General features: G+C 35.3%; 2 protein-coding genes across 2 annotated transcripts; one reads left to right on the top strand and one right to left on the bottom strand.

The window, feature by feature from the left end:
- The first annotated feature begins 2,197 nt into the window (after positions 1 to 2,197).
- On the top strand, positions 2,198 to 7,028 carry LOC143566636 (BTB/POZ domain-containing protein At3g44820-like). The gene is made up of 5 exons (XM_077053281.1): positions 2,198 to 2,500; positions 2,615 to 2,684; positions 3,252 to 3,858; positions 4,957 to 5,558; positions 6,234 to 7,028. Exons 1-5 carry the CDS (start codon positions 2,451 to 2,453, stop codon positions 6,765 to 6,767), a joined length of 1,863 nt encoding a protein of 620 aa, XP_076909396.1. The 5' UTR covers positions 2,198 to 2,450; the 3' UTR covers positions 6,768 to 7,028.
- Positions 7,029 to 8,201: 1,173 nt separating this feature from the next.
- Positions 8,202 to 16,834, bottom strand: LOC143566635 (DDT domain-containing protein PTM-like). Its single transcript, XM_077053280.1, has 10 exons — positions 16,547 to 16,834; positions 15,379 to 16,242; positions 14,097 to 14,822; positions 13,119 to 14,010; positions 12,445 to 12,736; positions 12,243 to 12,367; positions 11,090 to 11,565; positions 10,963 to 10,991; positions 9,482 to 10,033; positions 8,202 to 9,406 (listed from the first exon to the last, which is right to left on the bottom strand). Exons 2-10 carry the CDS (start codon positions 16,203 to 16,205, stop codon positions 8,499 to 8,501), a joined length of 4,827 nt encoding a protein of 1,608 aa, XP_076909395.1. The 5' UTR covers positions 16,206 to 16,242; positions 16,547 to 16,834; the 3' UTR covers positions 8,202 to 8,498.
- Positions 16,835 to 16,939: the final 105 nt, after the last annotated feature.

The raw sequence follows: 16,939 nt of genomic DNA, 5'->3' as shown, positions 1-16,939 counted from the left end.
TCCTTTTTCTTGTGTTTCTTTTTGGAATTCATACTAACAAAACTTATCCAGTTAAGCACTATAATTATTAATAAACCCATATTACTAATGAAATCTATATTTTAAAAAAATAAGAAGAAGCAACTATTTTTAATACATTTTAAGAGTTAAAAGTAAAATAAAAAACTATTTTGATGAAATACCTAAAAAAAATTCCTGGTTGCTCACTGAATTTTTTAATAATTTAATAAGACTTGTATTAAAAAAAACTAGTTTTATTATTTTTTTAAGATTTATAAGAAATATAAGTTATTTTGGAAAATCAAAGAAATAAACATGTATTTAAAGATTCATAAACCAAATCATGAGTTTCAATTTTTTATATTTATAACATTTTTTTTCCATCTCATCGATTTTATTAAGAACTCATCCCATTGAACATTGAAATATTAAATAAACCTATATTTTTAATAAAACAAATATTTAAAAAAATCAGTCTTTGATATTTTTGATGAATTAAATCAAATAAAAACTATTTTTTGGAAAAAAGAACACAAACGTGTATTTAAAGATTCACAAATCAAATCATGACTTTTTATTGTAAAATATTTTTTATTTGTATAAGCATTTTTTAGCTTAATAGTGTCCAATAAAATAAATAATTTAGTTAAAAAAAAGTTTATTGCCTAAACATGTACTTTTGATTTAAAAAAAATTATACCTGCATTAAAAAATGATGTTTCACAGTTCAATAAAACAAAAATATTTTAGAAAAGAGTGAAGTTTTATAGAATGAAACTATAAAAACACCCTTTGTAGTAAACTGTTTTTATTTTATACATAATTTATCCGGTATAAATTTAAAAAGAAAAAAGGGGCACGTATATTTGTAATTTGTAAAAATGTTATATATTTAGATAGATATTAACACTACATGTTTTAAATAAAAAGAAAATAAAGATATGACATGGGTCCATCTTTGCTATCCAATAAGAGTAAGGATAAGAAACAAAAAGCTAGCCTACAACACCATTTTAGTAAATATTTCTCAATGTTTGATAAATAGTTTTTTCACCAACGCTCTTTTAAAAAAAGAAAACTCCCTAAAAAGACACACACATATGTGCATGCCATGTGGAGGATCCATATTTAGTGTTTAAATACTAGTGTTGTTGACTCAAAAGCAGGAATATTCTTCAAAGTATTTCTTTAACTTATTATTTCTTTACTTTTGTTTTGATTTTGATTTTCTTAATAGCCTATAAGACCATTTTGGACTTAGGGCTCTTCACGAGTCGAGGATTGGTTTAAACTCGTGTTCAAAATTAAACGAGACAGCTTTGCTCGGCTGGAGCTCGAGATTGAAGTAAAACGAGCCTATGATCGAGTCAAGCCTAGGTCGATCTTGGACCAGTTACAAAAGTGAGTCAGCTCGGCTCAGGTTGTTTCAAATCAAGTTTTTTAACTAGTTTTGTTCGTGCTTTTATTGAACGAGCCACAAGCCCAAGCTTCGAGCCGCAAGCTTTTTGAACAACAACAATTTTGGTTGTTGAGTGAGTGAGTGGTTACAATTAATTGGTTATGCTACCAGGATGGATTGCTTTTGAATGCAAAAGTGAAAGTTAAGATTATCATTGTTTAAGGTATAAGTATAATTATTATTAGTTAGTCCGTCACAACTAAGATGATTAAAAGGGTGTTGCTATCCGGACACCCTCCCCATTTTTTAGACACCATGTATAAGACTTGTATAGCTTCATATGAGTCGTATGAACTTTCCGTACTTCACAATGCACAAGTCGTGTCAGTTTTATCTTTGACCTTACTTCTAATACGACGTCTGATGTACACGAATCGTATATGGTCATATGATTCGTATAAATAATGATAATTCTGGACTGATACGAGTCATATACTCGTATGAACCAATCTTGTATAACAAGTCATATGCAAACATCAAGATTGTTTAACAAATGTCATATGGATAAACAATGGATCGCGTATACACCTGTATGATTCATGTAAAGGAGTCCCTTCGTATAAAACGGCCAATGATCACCATCATAAAAGATAACACTTATACGACTTGTATTAACCTATACGAGTCGTCGAGTCGTATAAATGAGTTATTAAAATTCAAATTTTCTTTTTAATAAAATAATAATAATATGTGGGACCCATTTAGGTTGCTGGGTGGTTGTAATTAATTGATGTTGGGTTTGTCCCAAGGCACTCCCATACTTTAATTTAATTAAAAAACCACCCCACAAATAGAAAAACAGTGAACAAGAAGCCACCATTATTGCTTTTCCTTTGTCATCTTCAAAAAGATGACACACCCGACCCGACCCGGATGGGTTTCATGACTCATCTGCCTAATTCTTTATGTTTTGACACCTATCTCTTTGTGGGTGTTGTGTTTTTAATCAAGAATCTTGAAACTAAACATGGGTCTTATTTGATCAGCAGCCATGGCTCCTGCTGGGAAAGCTTTAGGGTTCTATCAAGAAGCCAATGAGTGGTAAAGTTTATATCTTTTATATAATATAATGATTTGTGAGTTGCTAAATGCTTATTTGAGTTCATTGGAATTAAAATCTTGATCATTTCTGGCTGATTTTTGTTTTTGTATCAGGTTTTGTAATGCAGGTTTGCCAAGTGATATAACTGTTGTCATTGATGGAGTTAAATTCCATCTACACAAGGTATGTTTTGTTCATATTGACTGTAATTATGTATCTCTACATTTCGATATTGTTTTGCATTTGTTGTAAATGCATATAAAGTTCATGACTTTTTGTATAAAAATTGAGTCTTTAAAAGTTAATGGTTGTGATTTTGACCCGTTATGAATCGGTCGATTTGGGTTGTGTTTTTTCTCAATGTATTTAGCTAAAATATGAACGAACGAGTTAAGTGGTTAGCGCATATTTCACGCGTTAATCATCTATAAAATTTGGAGAAAAGAGTGTTTATGGGTCAACCCAGCCCGACCCAGACTAAAAATGACTTGTTCTAATCCAAATCCGTTTGAGCCGTGACCAATACTAAATACGAGTCATTAAAAGCTAGAGGTTACAATTTTGACACTTTTATTTGAGTTGTGCTTTTCTCAAAATATATAACGAGTCAAATGGTTAGTGCATAATTAACACATTAATCATCTATAAAAATGGATAAAAAGTGTTTAAGGGTCAACCTAGCCCGACTCATACTAAAACGATTCGTTTTAATCCAAACCTGTTTGACCCGTTTCTATTTTGTTTTACCAGTTTCCCTTGTCATCAAGATGTGGAAAGATAGAAAAACTAATCGAAGAAGCTCAAAAAACAGATCAAGACTCTCACACCATCACCCTAGAAAATATTCCCGGTGGGCCAACCACATTTTTAATCATTGCAAAATTCTGTTATGGTGTTCGCGTGGAACTCACACCAAGAAACATAGTTATCATATTTTGTGTGGCAGATTATCTTGAAATGTATGAAAACTATGGAGATGACAATTTATTGCCGCGGGCTGAAAATTACTTCCACAAATATGTGTTAAAAAACTGGAAAGATTGCATGGTTGCACTTCAAAGTTGTGAGAATATTTTATCACAAGCCGATAATTTGCAAATAGTTAATAAATGTTTGAATGCGATATCGATGATGGCGTGTACGGATCCGAGTTTGTTTGGGTGGCCAATGATGATGTATGGTCGGTTACAGAGCCCGAATGGAAGTATTTTATGGAACGGGATTAATACGGGTGCAAGAATTAGAAGCCTGGAATTGGAGTGGTGGTTTGAAGATATTTCATATCTTAGTGTGCCTTTATTTGAGAGGCTTGTAAAAACTATGGAAGCTAGAGGCCTTCGGCCTGAGAAGTTAACAGGTGCTATAATGGTTCAATCTTTATCTGTCTAACTGCATAAAAAGTAACCAACTTTGGTCCAGTTCCTGTTTTGGTAATATTAACTAACTTACATTTAAAGTTTGAAATTTTTTGTTGAAGGTATTTACCTATGATAATGGTTGACTAATCAGCTGTCAAATCATCAGTTTGACCGGTTAACGGGTCAGATTACATTAAATCGAATATTATGAAATCTGGGTTACCTTAAAGTTATGATCTTTGAAACTCAAGTTGTTTTTGAAAAAAATGGTTACGTAAATTAGAAATTGGAGCACATATTATTATTTAATATGCAGTTAGCCCAAATTTTGCCTTTCTCTTTGAGAAGAATCTTTATTTTTATTATATGATCAGCATACAAGGTAATTAGCAGCCTAAAAGTATATTGAAAATGCAGACTTGTTGCCTAATCTTGGAAAATAAAATATATCTATAAATGATGGTAATAAAACTAAGGGTGTGAATTTCTGACACGACAGACACAAACTTATCACGGAATTCACAGATTTGGATTTAGTCCAAACGGATTCGGGTCAGTTTCTGGTTGGACTCGCAAACACGTTTATCTAAACTAAATGGGTTGTGTTCCTGTCGAGCCCGGTGGGTTTGCAGGTTGGCCCGTTTATCAGTTTGGGTGTTCTTAATTCTTATGCCAAACTAAATATAATATGTAAATTTAGAAATTTAAAGTATTAATATGCAAAAACACTATGTACCAGTATAAAGGTCTTTTCTTGGGTTAAATGGGTCATGTCCGTGTCACGTGCCGTGTTTGGGTTCATGCGTGTGACACGCTTTCCAGGTTCGTGTAAAATTTTCCGGTCTACCTGTCAACATACGAACATGACTCGTTTAGCAGCCCTGATAAAAACATATATTTTACTTATTTATCTTATCACACGAATTCCATGGAGATTGATATGCTGCATAAAACTTGATCAACTAATATTAAACATTGCTGATTTGATTTGACCCATCAAAGATAGACTATAACCCAATATCGACCCATTTTAGGAAACGAGTCACACTTTCCACTTATACCCATTGACATTATTCGGGCTTTTCTGTTGTTTTCAGGTGCTATTATGTACTACACTAGAAAACATCTTCACGGGTTAGGCAGATGGCAAAGCGGGCAAAACACCAAAATCAAATCAATCGCAAGTTTCAGCATGAAACCCGCGATTGTCGATCAACGGGTCCTTCTAGAAACCATTGTAAAACTTCTTCCAGACAAAAAGGGAAAATCTTTTTGTCGTTTCTTGTTGGGACTTTTACGGGTTGCTTTGATTTTGGGCGTTAATGATAACTGTCAAGATTCTCTTGAAAGAAAGATTGGAATGCAGTTGGAATATGCAACACTTGATGGTGTTTTGATTCCTACATATTCAGATTATGATACTTTATACAATACTGATTGTGTTGAAAGGATTATTAATTACTTTTTGATGGATGAGGAAAAAGTTGGTGTTCTTTCTCCAAGATCGATTGTTTCGGAAGGATCAACGTCATCTGTACCGTTAAGGAAAGTTTCAAAGATTGTGGATAGTTATATGGCGGAAGTTGCTTGTGATGTGAATTTGAAACCTGAAAAGATGAGATCGCTTGCTGAGATTCTTCCGGAATCTGCTAGATCTTTGGATGATGGGCTGTATAGAGCTTTGGACGTGTACTTCAAGGTAACGGGTAAAAACGCTCTGGTTGAGACAACTTTTTTTGTCCAAATATTATAGATTCTTAAATTTTTAGATTTTTAATAACAAACCAGTGTTCCATATATTATTTTGAAAGTTTTATATTTCAGTAAGGGTTGTTTGTGTATTAAAAGCTAACCAACTCTAGCAAAAAAAATTCATTAGGTACTCAACTGTTTTTAGATCATAGAAAATCTCATAGTTTTGTAACTATCATCCAAAGTAACCAACTTTCAGAAATTTCAAGATTCGGGTATCTTGCCAAAATGATAATGCGGCAACTAACATGTCGAAAACTTTGACCAAGTTGACTCCTTGGACATAGACTACTCTCGAATTTTTGAAACTTTGAAGGTTTGTCTGGGGAGTAAAATAAGTTGGTTACCATATCAGATTTTTTATTGCAGTTGTGTATGTTTTATCTTTTATCTTTTTTTTTTCTCCTTACATAATTCCCTTTTAAGTATAATATTGTATTTCATATAAAATGATTTAGGAGGTTTCATGCATTAAATAACACTTTTTTGTTGACTTTCGACCCATTTGTCCGTTTATTTTATTTTAACGCGCTAGCGATGAAACATAACCATATGCTAGGGAAAACAATCTCGGTTGTTAAATATCTATTATTATTAAATTAAATTTTATTTGATTATGCAGGCCCATCCTTGGTTATCAGAGCAAGAAAAAGAACAGCTTTGCCACGTCATCAACTGCCAAAAGCTATCTATTGAAGCATGTGCTCATGCTTCACAAAACAACAGCCTACCACTTAGAGTTGCCCTCCAAGTATTATTCTTTGAGCAACTGCAGCTAAGAACAGCCTTAGCTAACGTGGCAGATGACGAAAACGCCCCTAGCGGTCCATCGACAGCTGGCCAAATTGTACAAAGAGACGGTTGGGTCACAATCGTGCGTGAAAACCACGTCATGCGAATAAACATGGAAAGATTGCGGGCCCGAGTTGTTGAACTTGAACAAGAGTTTAATAAAATGAAGGAAGAAATGAAGAGAGTAAGTAGAACACATAATGTTCTAGAACCTTCTCGGTTTCTTTCTAGAACATTTGGAAAGTGCAAACTTCTGTTAGATTCGTCAAGTGTGAAGGAAGATGTTGTGGAAAGCGTGGGGCCCGCCACGCCACGTGGGTCGGTCGACCAGCCTCGACCATCGCATCATTCAAAGCAACGCTGACGTGGACGAGGTTTAAAGAGTCTTTGTAAGTAATATATGGTTTATGATACCAGAAAATCCATCCCAGATGTTTGGATGTTGATGACGTGGACATCTGTTATGGATTTTTGACCCGAAAAACGCTTATATCATCGGGTGATTGAGCTCGATTCATGCTTATTCTTTTGTTATAGCAGGTTCAATTTAAGTATATAATACAGGTGTGTGATGAAATTGTAATGATAAATATTATACAGTAGTTTTTTTGTTTTAAAATAGTAAGATATGTTTCTTTGTCTTCTATCTTTCTCACACACATTATAGTAAGAATATAATATGCAGTTCAATTGGCTAAGCCTACATTCCATGGCTTAAATTTATAATTTCTTATTATTATGAATTCTGCTATATTGTTAACAGTTATTTTCTTTTTAGAACATATGTTGCATCAAAACTATTGATTTGATGTTCAAAATTTTTATTACAAACTTATATAGTACTGGCTACAACAATTTAGCAGGCTGAATGCGTTAACAATACACTTTGATTGCTTTCAACCTGTTCAGGCGTCAAACCATTTGACCCGTTTCCCTTTTAACTAACTAAAAAAGGAAACAGACGTACAAGGTAAGATCTCACTCATTCATAACAGGTCTGTAAAGGATGAGAAAAAAGTAAACATTTTCTCTATTCTAGGAGATAGACAAGTTGTACTCGACTACTCGTAGTAACCCCGACTTAAAAAAATCACTTTTTTTGGTTTATAAATATACAAATAACATTAAGTGTATATAAAAAACAAAAATCTAAAGTACTAATACTATGAGTAATAAACAACCTGTAACAAGTAGTGCTAAAACTAGTAATACTATTGAGAGTAGAGTAGAAGAGAAACAGAAGAGAAAAGAAAAGGATCACGAATACACGAACATCTTGAAAGTACTAGCACCGATGTTAAGAAAGAAAGACAATCAAAATGGTAGAAAAAGCTTAACACAATCAGACAAGCTAAAACAAATCTAAACACGCCCTAAAATGCTGACCTTTAACGTTCGTCTCTAGAAAAATTTTATTACTGTCTTCAACAAGATGCAAGTCTAATAAACTTATTCTAATTCGTCCACCCCTAAGAGGGTCTTCACGGTTCTTACTAGTGTCGCAATCAGTCTCTTCAACACAAGCCCAAACCATCTTGATCTTTCCTTACATGAAATGTGTGCCACCCGAACTGTCTGCAAAATTATCATTTCTTATTCGGTTCAACCTTTTTAACTAACTACTCGCATAACTTAAACCATTTATTCCTAACATCCAACTACCCAAGTAACTCATTCATATAAATGACTTACATTGCTAGATCTCACCACTTATCATTTGTTACATGTAAGACATAACCCAAGTAACTCATCCATACAAGCAACATGCATATCTTCAAAAACCTTATAAAAACACTGCCAAACAAATACGATATGCGATATAAAAATGTTACCTATCCATTACGTCTCGGGTCGGGTCACCAATGTCACATAAGCGCTATCCAAAAGGTATAAATGCCCCACAAAACCAAACGGGGGTTAAAAACAAGTATATATATTTTAAAAAAACACAATCTTATCAACCATAAACATTTAAAAAATAAATCTTCAACATACACCAAACTTCAATGAAACCCGCCCGCACCCCTCTCCCTACGAGCCGCAATGTACAAGAACAACAACGGCTTACTGGCGGTTCGAGGGGTCCACAACTTCACTAGCACCACTCCCGACAGTTGCCACATTTCCACCCCGTTTCAGGCTCCCAAGACGAGTCTTCCTCCCACGGTGAGCACTCCTGGTGCAGCCACAAACCACAGGTCTGGCAGAACAGGTCCGGGCATGGGTCAGTTTGTGAACACACCTTACAAGGCACCATTTCAAGCCCGGTCTCTATAGAAAACATGGGCTCTTGTTGATCATAAGTTATGCCCATTTGGAACTGATCAGGGTTCAGTCCGGCCACGTTTACAGGTGGGTCCTCGGGCCCACCGGGTGGGACACCGTCATCGGATGCAAGTAACTCATTGAAGGAAAAATACGTTTGTGGTTCGAATTCCATATCTTCATAATTTAGATCTCCATAATCAAACATCATATTATCCGCAGCCCCGTTTGCAGAAACATCCCATTCCACAATCGGAGTTGACGAGTCCACTTCCAGGTTGTTGGGTCCCGCGTACGTGTCGGGATTTTCAAAACCGGGATCAAATTCCTTTTCCGGTTTAACATGTCTCCTGACCGGTAGCTTCTTGGGCCCGTTGACTTGGTCATCGTTGACTTGGTCATTTGCTGGATACGAATAGTAAGAATTTTCATTATCTTCTTGAACATCGACCGTGTCTTCCTGGTCAAACACCGGATTCGAATCAAGATCCCAGTCATCATCTAATAAGTCATCATTGGTTTCAGAATCAAAATCAAAATCGGAATCAGATTCAAGATTCTTCTGCTGCTTTTGAACCTTTGCCATGGCTTCCTTTTTCTGCTCTAACTTCGCTCGGGTCTCGGGATCCGTGTAAGGACAAATGGGTATCCGGATCCTTCTACACCTACAGCATTTGTATCCGTACAATTCCATTATCTGTGACTCATGTAAGTCAACCGAGTCAGCATGAAACCAGCCTGCAAATGCACATAAATCATGTTAAAACCCATAAATAATATTGAAAAAGCCAGATTAATAATTAAAAAACTTACATTCACATTTTTCGCATCGAAGATACATCAGTTCAGGGTTATACGGTTGTGTGCACAGGTTGCATTTAGGCGCCAGCAAATGCCCGTTTGGATTACCTTTCAAAAGAATATTGTTTATCCTAAATTCATGCCCGGTGTCATTAAAGTTCCTTTTCTTCCAAATCAACCCCAAACAAAACTTGCTGGCTTTGCTGTTTTTCGGTCTTAACCCCTTATTGGAACTAAAAGGTTTTGACTTTTGGTCAACAGACTGCAAAAGACGGTTTTTACTACTTTTCTTTCCGCTTGTAAATTTTTTGGCTTGATTAGGTGTCGGATTGGGATAACTTAATGGTCTTTCATGACCATTTTGTTTTCCTACTTTAATGAGTGATGTTGAATGTTGACTTTCTTGACCTTGCAATAGCAAAGGACTAGTGGGAGAATCGCCAACGATCTCCTTTTTAGGTGTGGCGTCTTTTTCGATGTGGCATCGTCTACAAGTGATTATAAACGCAACAAGTGCAGCTGTTTGAATGTTTGTGCCAACAGCACACTGCTCGTGACAATAACCTGATGCACCAAAAACATTTATCAAACATGTAGTTATTGATAGTGCATAATAAAGATATAATAATAAACCAAAATGTGTAAAGATACTCAAACTGACAGAAAGTTCTTTGTAAAATCAAATTTATATATATACGTGAAATAAAAGCTAAAGATTCCATTTTTAAAATATATATGAAAATAATGTGATAATTATGAATAGAAAAACAATAAGATCACAACGATAAATCTAAATCTTGAAAAAAAGGTTTTATAAGATTGTATGCATTAAAAATAGACTTTGATTGACTTTCAACCCACTGATTGGTTCCTGGTTCAGTGAGTCTTTTCTATTTGACCCGTTTGAGAGTGAAAACAACCAAATAAACTAACCCATAAGTAAACAAGTAAGCCTGTAAACAAACACTAACGAGGCATGTTCGTGTTCATTCGTTTAACTTTAACAAAACAGACGATTGAACATGAACAGTTAAATGGGTAAGGTTTTCTAGTTTATGCTCGTTCATTAAGAAAATAAATACATTTAAGTCCTTTTATGTTCGTCCATTAAACAAAAGAATATAACTGAGCAAATATTTTATGTTTATAAGACTAAACTAAATTGTAATGGTCCTAACAATTTAAATGAATACATAAACGAACAAACTTGAACAAACGATCATAAACAAACGAACGTTCACGAACATAAATAACAAAGAAACATGTGTTCATGTTGGTTCTTTTAACTCAACAAACAAAACGGTTTTTATGTCTATCCGTTTATTAAATAAACGAACATAAACAAGCTTCCCGCTGAACGGTTCTCTGAGTGTTCGGTTTGTTTACAAGCTTATAAACAAGCCAAATGGTCATGTCTAGAAAGAACAATTACAACATAAAGAAAGGCAAACAATTCATAACTTTATATAAAAATAGTATGTGCAGTAACATACCTTGGCATACACTGCACCTTGCAGCAACCCTAATTAAAACAAAACAGAAAACTTTATAAGTCACGGGTAATAAAGTTATAAAACAAATTCCATAAAAACATTAAGGCTGATGAAGAAAACACGTTACCTGAACGAAACATCACGTTGACAAAAAGTGCAAAAGCATTTCCCCGTATTATCCCTCTTCTGCTCCAGAAAAGAAAATATATTCTTGCCCGAAGCCTTTAACTGCTTTTTGGTCAACTTTGACAATTTTGTCGCGTGTTTGATATCAGATATTGGCGGCAACTTTGCGTCTGCAGCAACTACCATTTCATACTCTTTGATAAGATATAGCGGAATGTGCGTTTCAAGAAACCAGTTTTTTGACTTTTTATCTCCAGTTTCTTCAACTTCCAATACTTTTTTTAAAACACGTGACGGAAGATGCTTTTGGTTTTCAAAAACAACCCCGTAACTGAGTTTGTTTCCCATTAATTTCTTATCAATAACACAAGCGTTTCTAAAAGCAGAAGCTTCTGCTTCTGGACCTTTTGAATCTTGAAGAGGTTGATCGGGACAAACGAGCTCGTTCCATCTTACGTGAAGATCTAGGTACCTAATCTGTTGTGACAGTGAAAAACAGTTATTAATAATTATGGTCTGTTAATCTCACAACAGTGAAAAGGTAGGCATGTAAATGAACCAAACGTTCAGTGAACAGGTCGTAACCGGTCAGCTGGAAGTTCGTTTATTCAATTAATGCCTAATGGACGAACATGAAAAAAAAAAGTTTGTTCATTGAGTTAAATGAACGAACATGAAAACGTGGCTTAGTCGTTTACGTTCGCTCACTTAAATTCGTTTATGTTCATTCATTAACTTTCATTTATGTTCGTCAAGTTACAATTGCTTAAGGTTGATTCGTTACGTTCGTTAACATATGCTTTTACATTTTTTTGGCCCGCTACAAAGTAGTATAGTTTTAATAACTTTTTAGGCCCAACACATTGTTGTTCACATTACTTTTTACTGGTTTTAGCTCAATTATGTTCATTCATCTATGTTTAGTTATGTTCATTCTTTTATGTTCGCGAACCATTCATTTATATTAGTTATAAACAAACACTAACATGTTCATTTTCTTAACGAACGAACACAAACAAGAAAACTTTTTAGTTTAATTATTCGTGTTCGATCGTTTGTTCAGTTAAAGTTAAATGAACAAACACAACATGCTTCGCTCGTCTCTGTTCGGTTGTTTGCAAGCCTACCAGCAAGCAATTTTTTAAAATAATTACCTGAAGAGCAAGTTCTGACGCCGTTTGACTCATGTCAACAGCAGCTCGCCAAATAAACTGCCTGCTTCTCTTGGGAACCTCAAGACCATCGACATATTGTACACCATTTATTTTTTCACGGCCACCTGATTAAATAAATAAATTCTCTTTAACCATTTCATTAGTTACCAACAATAACAATAACCATAAGATTGAAATTTACCTTGTCGAGCAGCATGCTTAATCATCATTTGAGGCAATATCCCCTTTTGGAAAATGTGCTTAGAAAGCATGCCACCTCGCCACCAAGCAAAATCAGATGACAAATCGTTAGCATCAGCATCAGGGACTTCAGGTACTACTATAGCCGGTTTCCTACCAGGCCTACCTCCACGTTTTTTGGCGGACCCGACCACACTTTTAGCACTTTGACTGAGTTGACTTTCTGAAGCCGTGTCATCCACGTGCCTGATCCAATCCGAAGTAAAAGCAATGTCGCGGATATTCCTCTCAAACTGCATACAAACGATAAGATCGTATCAATAAACGCATGACATTAAAATAAAAATAATTATAATAATAAAAATAATAATAATAATAATAATAATAATAATTAATAATAATAATAATAATTAGCTAACGACATCTTCTATAATTATTGATTTTTATTTTTTTTCAAATGACACTAGGTTTAGATTTGGATTGTATATGGTTTGCTAAACGAGAATAGTCTTATTAAGAAACTAAATCTCACGCGTTTATAATCTAATAATGTGCTAGATTTTCAGGTCGTTATAATGCACGAAAACAAAAATGGTTTCAAATGCAATTAACAATCTCATCTCCTATTAAAGCGAGATATTGTAGATAAAAGAAAATAAAGAAAAATATACTCACGTCAAGCAAGTAGGCCTTTATCTCATTCAAAGTTACAGCTTCCTCAACATGTTTCTGCCATTGAGTTCTATAACTTGAATTCAAAAACGGCCCGACTGTTAAACCATATAAACTTTCTTCCATGAACATAACGTAAGTTGCAATAGAAGCAAGACTGCCTTCAACATTATTTGAGTGGCGCAAAGAAGAAAGAATCTTTGCAGCACCTTTAATAGCATTTGAAACAGCTGCATTCAACAAGCAACCTCTTTTGCTAACAACTGTAGCTTTACAAGAAAGACACCAACCACATCTTTCTCTAGGAACTTCCACAAGCTTCCTTTCATAATTCGGCCAGTAAAAACGTTTAGCAGCAAGTGAAAATGCTTTTGTCTGAAGCGAGTAATTAGCAGACATAAGTTTCCTGTGGTTGCTTATTGAAGATTGAGTTTGTGTGGCCAGTTTTTCTTCTGATGACAATATAGCTAAACTAGCACCAGCTGATGCAGAAAAGTCTCCATGAATGTAAGCGTTTAAGTAAGCTTGCGGTTTAAAAGATAACCCCATGTAAAACTTAGTCTCTTTCTTCTGAGAGGGCAAATTAGTCAAATCACATGTGCTGTTCATATTGCTTTTGTTATAACAGTTCCCATTTTCAGAGACGTGTGCAGCGGATTCATCTTTTGAGTCATTTTCAGCAACACCATTAATATTCCCAGCATTAATAGCATCCAGTGAATCAGGTAAACAAAATATACTTTCAGGAATTTCCCAATATTGCAAAATACCCTTGCATATTTCCAAGTATAAACTCGTATACTCAACCGAGCAAGTAAGTGCATGCACGACTTTTTGAATATCAGCAGCTGAATAGTATCTGATATGCGAGCCTGAACTTGAAGAAGCTTTCATCCTGCATTCATTAAACAAAATCATTATACAAGAAGTTCATGTCATGAACAAATATTCAGAATAAAACTAAGGGTATTAGAAACATACACTAGAAGATGATCACAAGATCCTAAAAACACTTGCTCGTAAGGATCAATACCGAAAAACTCAGCTCCTTTTAAAGACGTTTTCTTGGTAACAACTGGCCCGGTTTTATTAATTGTACACTCTGGACAATACCACTCCCCTTCAGGAATGAACGATTTCATTACATTTATACATCTTGAGTGATATGACGACGGGCATCCATCACAGCATATTAATAACCCTTCCATGCCACATAGGCGACATTCATCACCATTACCGTCATCATCACCACCATCGTCATCACCAGTATTTGATGATCCGGTAGTTTTGGGAACATCTTTTACAGCTTCAGGAACATCTTTTACAGCTTCTTGATCATTTGGAAGTGGGTTCTTACGAGGACGGCCTCTTCTAGGTATGTTTTCAACATGTACTACAACGTCATCAAGACGGCCTCGTCTAGGTCGGTTTTCATCATTTACAGCAACTCCGTCGGGATCAGGGCCAAATTCAGCTTCTTCACAATTGTCTATTTCGGCCATCAATTCTGCAGAATTTGATGCGTCGTCACATAACAGCTGCAAAATTGTTAACTTTCTACCAGCAGATAGAGCAAAGTAGTCTTTCTCGAAAACAGTAACATAAAAATCTTTCCATTCTTGCCCTTCTGCATATCTCATAGTCACTAGATACTGGACTACAAACACTGGCCAAGTCAGTGAATCAAGCAAGCTCCAATCCATGTTTCTGAGCAAAAGAAGACAAAAAAAAAATCAAAGTCAAGAATCCATAAATATGATAAATGCAAGCCTTTCATTTAGAAACTATTACTTTTTAAAACCGTGTCGAAAAGTGGAAAAACTTGACTTATAAAGTAGATACCTTTCCTTATTTTTTAACTTCATATTCAAACACTCTATGTGTAAACATAAAGAAGGCATTCATTCATATATACGACCGACAAAAGACATTTGTGTATTATGATTCTCCGGCTTTAACTTTCTAAACAAAAATTCTACGGTTTGCATGAAATTAACCACATGTTTCATATATAAAGTCTCACGCTTCTTTTTTGCAGATACCTTTTCTGATCTTTTTGTCTTAAAATTTCACAAAATTGTTAAATATTTTCATAAACTACCATAAATAAAGATGCTTTAAAATAAAAGCATGAAAAGACTTCTCATTGTTATGAATTATAAATCTCGGATATTAACATATTAAACAAAAAACCAATGATTTATAGAAATTAACCACACGTGTTACACGACACACTATTTAAAAATAATATCATGTAAATTACCTTTGGCATTTCAATGCGAGCTCGGAACCCTCTGAAGCAAGAATTTCCACATGACTCTTCAACGCACGAATAAGAGCAACATGAATAGCATCCAACAGTGTATTGTGGACAGAACAATTAAGAGCACCAACAAACTCATCAAGTCCAAAAGGACTTAAGAACAAGCACACACTAAACGACCTCAAAAAGCTATATACAGAAAGCAGATACGACACGTCCTCCTCAGGGACCCCAAAATTACCCGAAGACGGCGGCAATTGTGGCGGTGGGACCAACGGATGTTCAGCCTCCGCCACCACATCAACAGGCTGCTCATCATCACTTAAATCAGACAATTCACCATCCACATCAGCAGACTGCTCAACAACCGAACTTTCAACCTTATCAGCATTAGCTACCTCACCACCATTATCACTAACCACAGTTTCAACCTTATTAACCGGCTCACTTTTGGATTTTTTCACCAAATACGCATCTAACGACTTCTTCCGTTTCCTAAACGCAGCGTCCATTTCACTATCCTTAACAAGAAGCCCTTTCACTTCACGCGTCTCCAAATCCTCACAATCTCCATCTTCATACTCAACTCTATACAATCCCGTATCATACGAAACAATCTTCCCCAAAAACTCACCACTTCCTTCAAACTCCTTCTTCACATACCGCCCGATCAACACCAACGTCCCCGTCCCAGTCCCAGTCCCAGTCCCAGTCCCAGTCCCACCCGTCCCGTTCCCAACCACCGCCTTCTTCCCCGCTTTACCGCCGTCTTCTCCATTCCTCCTCTTCCTCTTCCTCCCTCGACGCTTAACCGCCTCAGGCTCCATTTCCCCCAACCGATTCAGATCCAAATTCAATCAAAACCTAATCCAATCAACAATGACATCACTTTTAGATTTTCCCAGATCCCAAACATAAATCAATGGTTCATAAACAACAAAACACACTAAAAATCCAACCTTTAACAAAAATCAAAAATACCCAGATTGCAAATCGACCCAGAAACAATAAAGATCGAAGCTTTAACAAAAATCAAGAACACCCATAAAGATCCAAGCTTTAACAAACAAAAATCAATAACACCCAGATGAAATTGACCCACAAAGATTAAATCGAATGGTAACCTAAAACGATGCATAAATCGATCGATGTAGGAATTGAATCGTACCTTGTGAAGAACAGTTAGCCGCCGGTAATAGATCGATTAGGGTTTCATTTCCGCCAGCGATGTGTGTATGTATATATGTGTGTGTGTATGTGGAGATTAGCCCAATAGAGATAGATATACTGAATAATATTATTGGGGTTTTCAGTATACAATTACACTCTTCTTCTATTCTCTATGTTATGTATATTGATGATGGTTTTTAGATTGACTCGTTCGAGTTAGCAGACTCGTGACTCGTCCGAGTTCAAGTTGGGGTTTAAATTTGATTATTATTTAATTTTCCCTCTTTTTGTTTTAAATTAATGGTTTTGATTCTAAGATTTTGTTTCTAAGTTACCCATGTATGTTGAATAAAAGAAGTGTGGTAATTGGATCTAAATTTTTGGTAAAGTT

Source organism: Bidens hawaiensis, unplaced genomic scaffold, assembly GCF_021521415.1.
Source record: "Bidens hawaiensis isolate Kalapana, Puna unplaced genomic scaffold, B.hawaiensis_p1.1 tig00022929_1, whole genome shotgun sequence".
Lineage (NCBI taxonomy): Eukaryota > Viridiplantae > Streptophyta > Magnoliopsida > Asterales > Asteraceae > Bidens > Bidens hawaiensis.
This window is presented reverse-complemented; position numbering and strand designations above follow the sequence as displayed.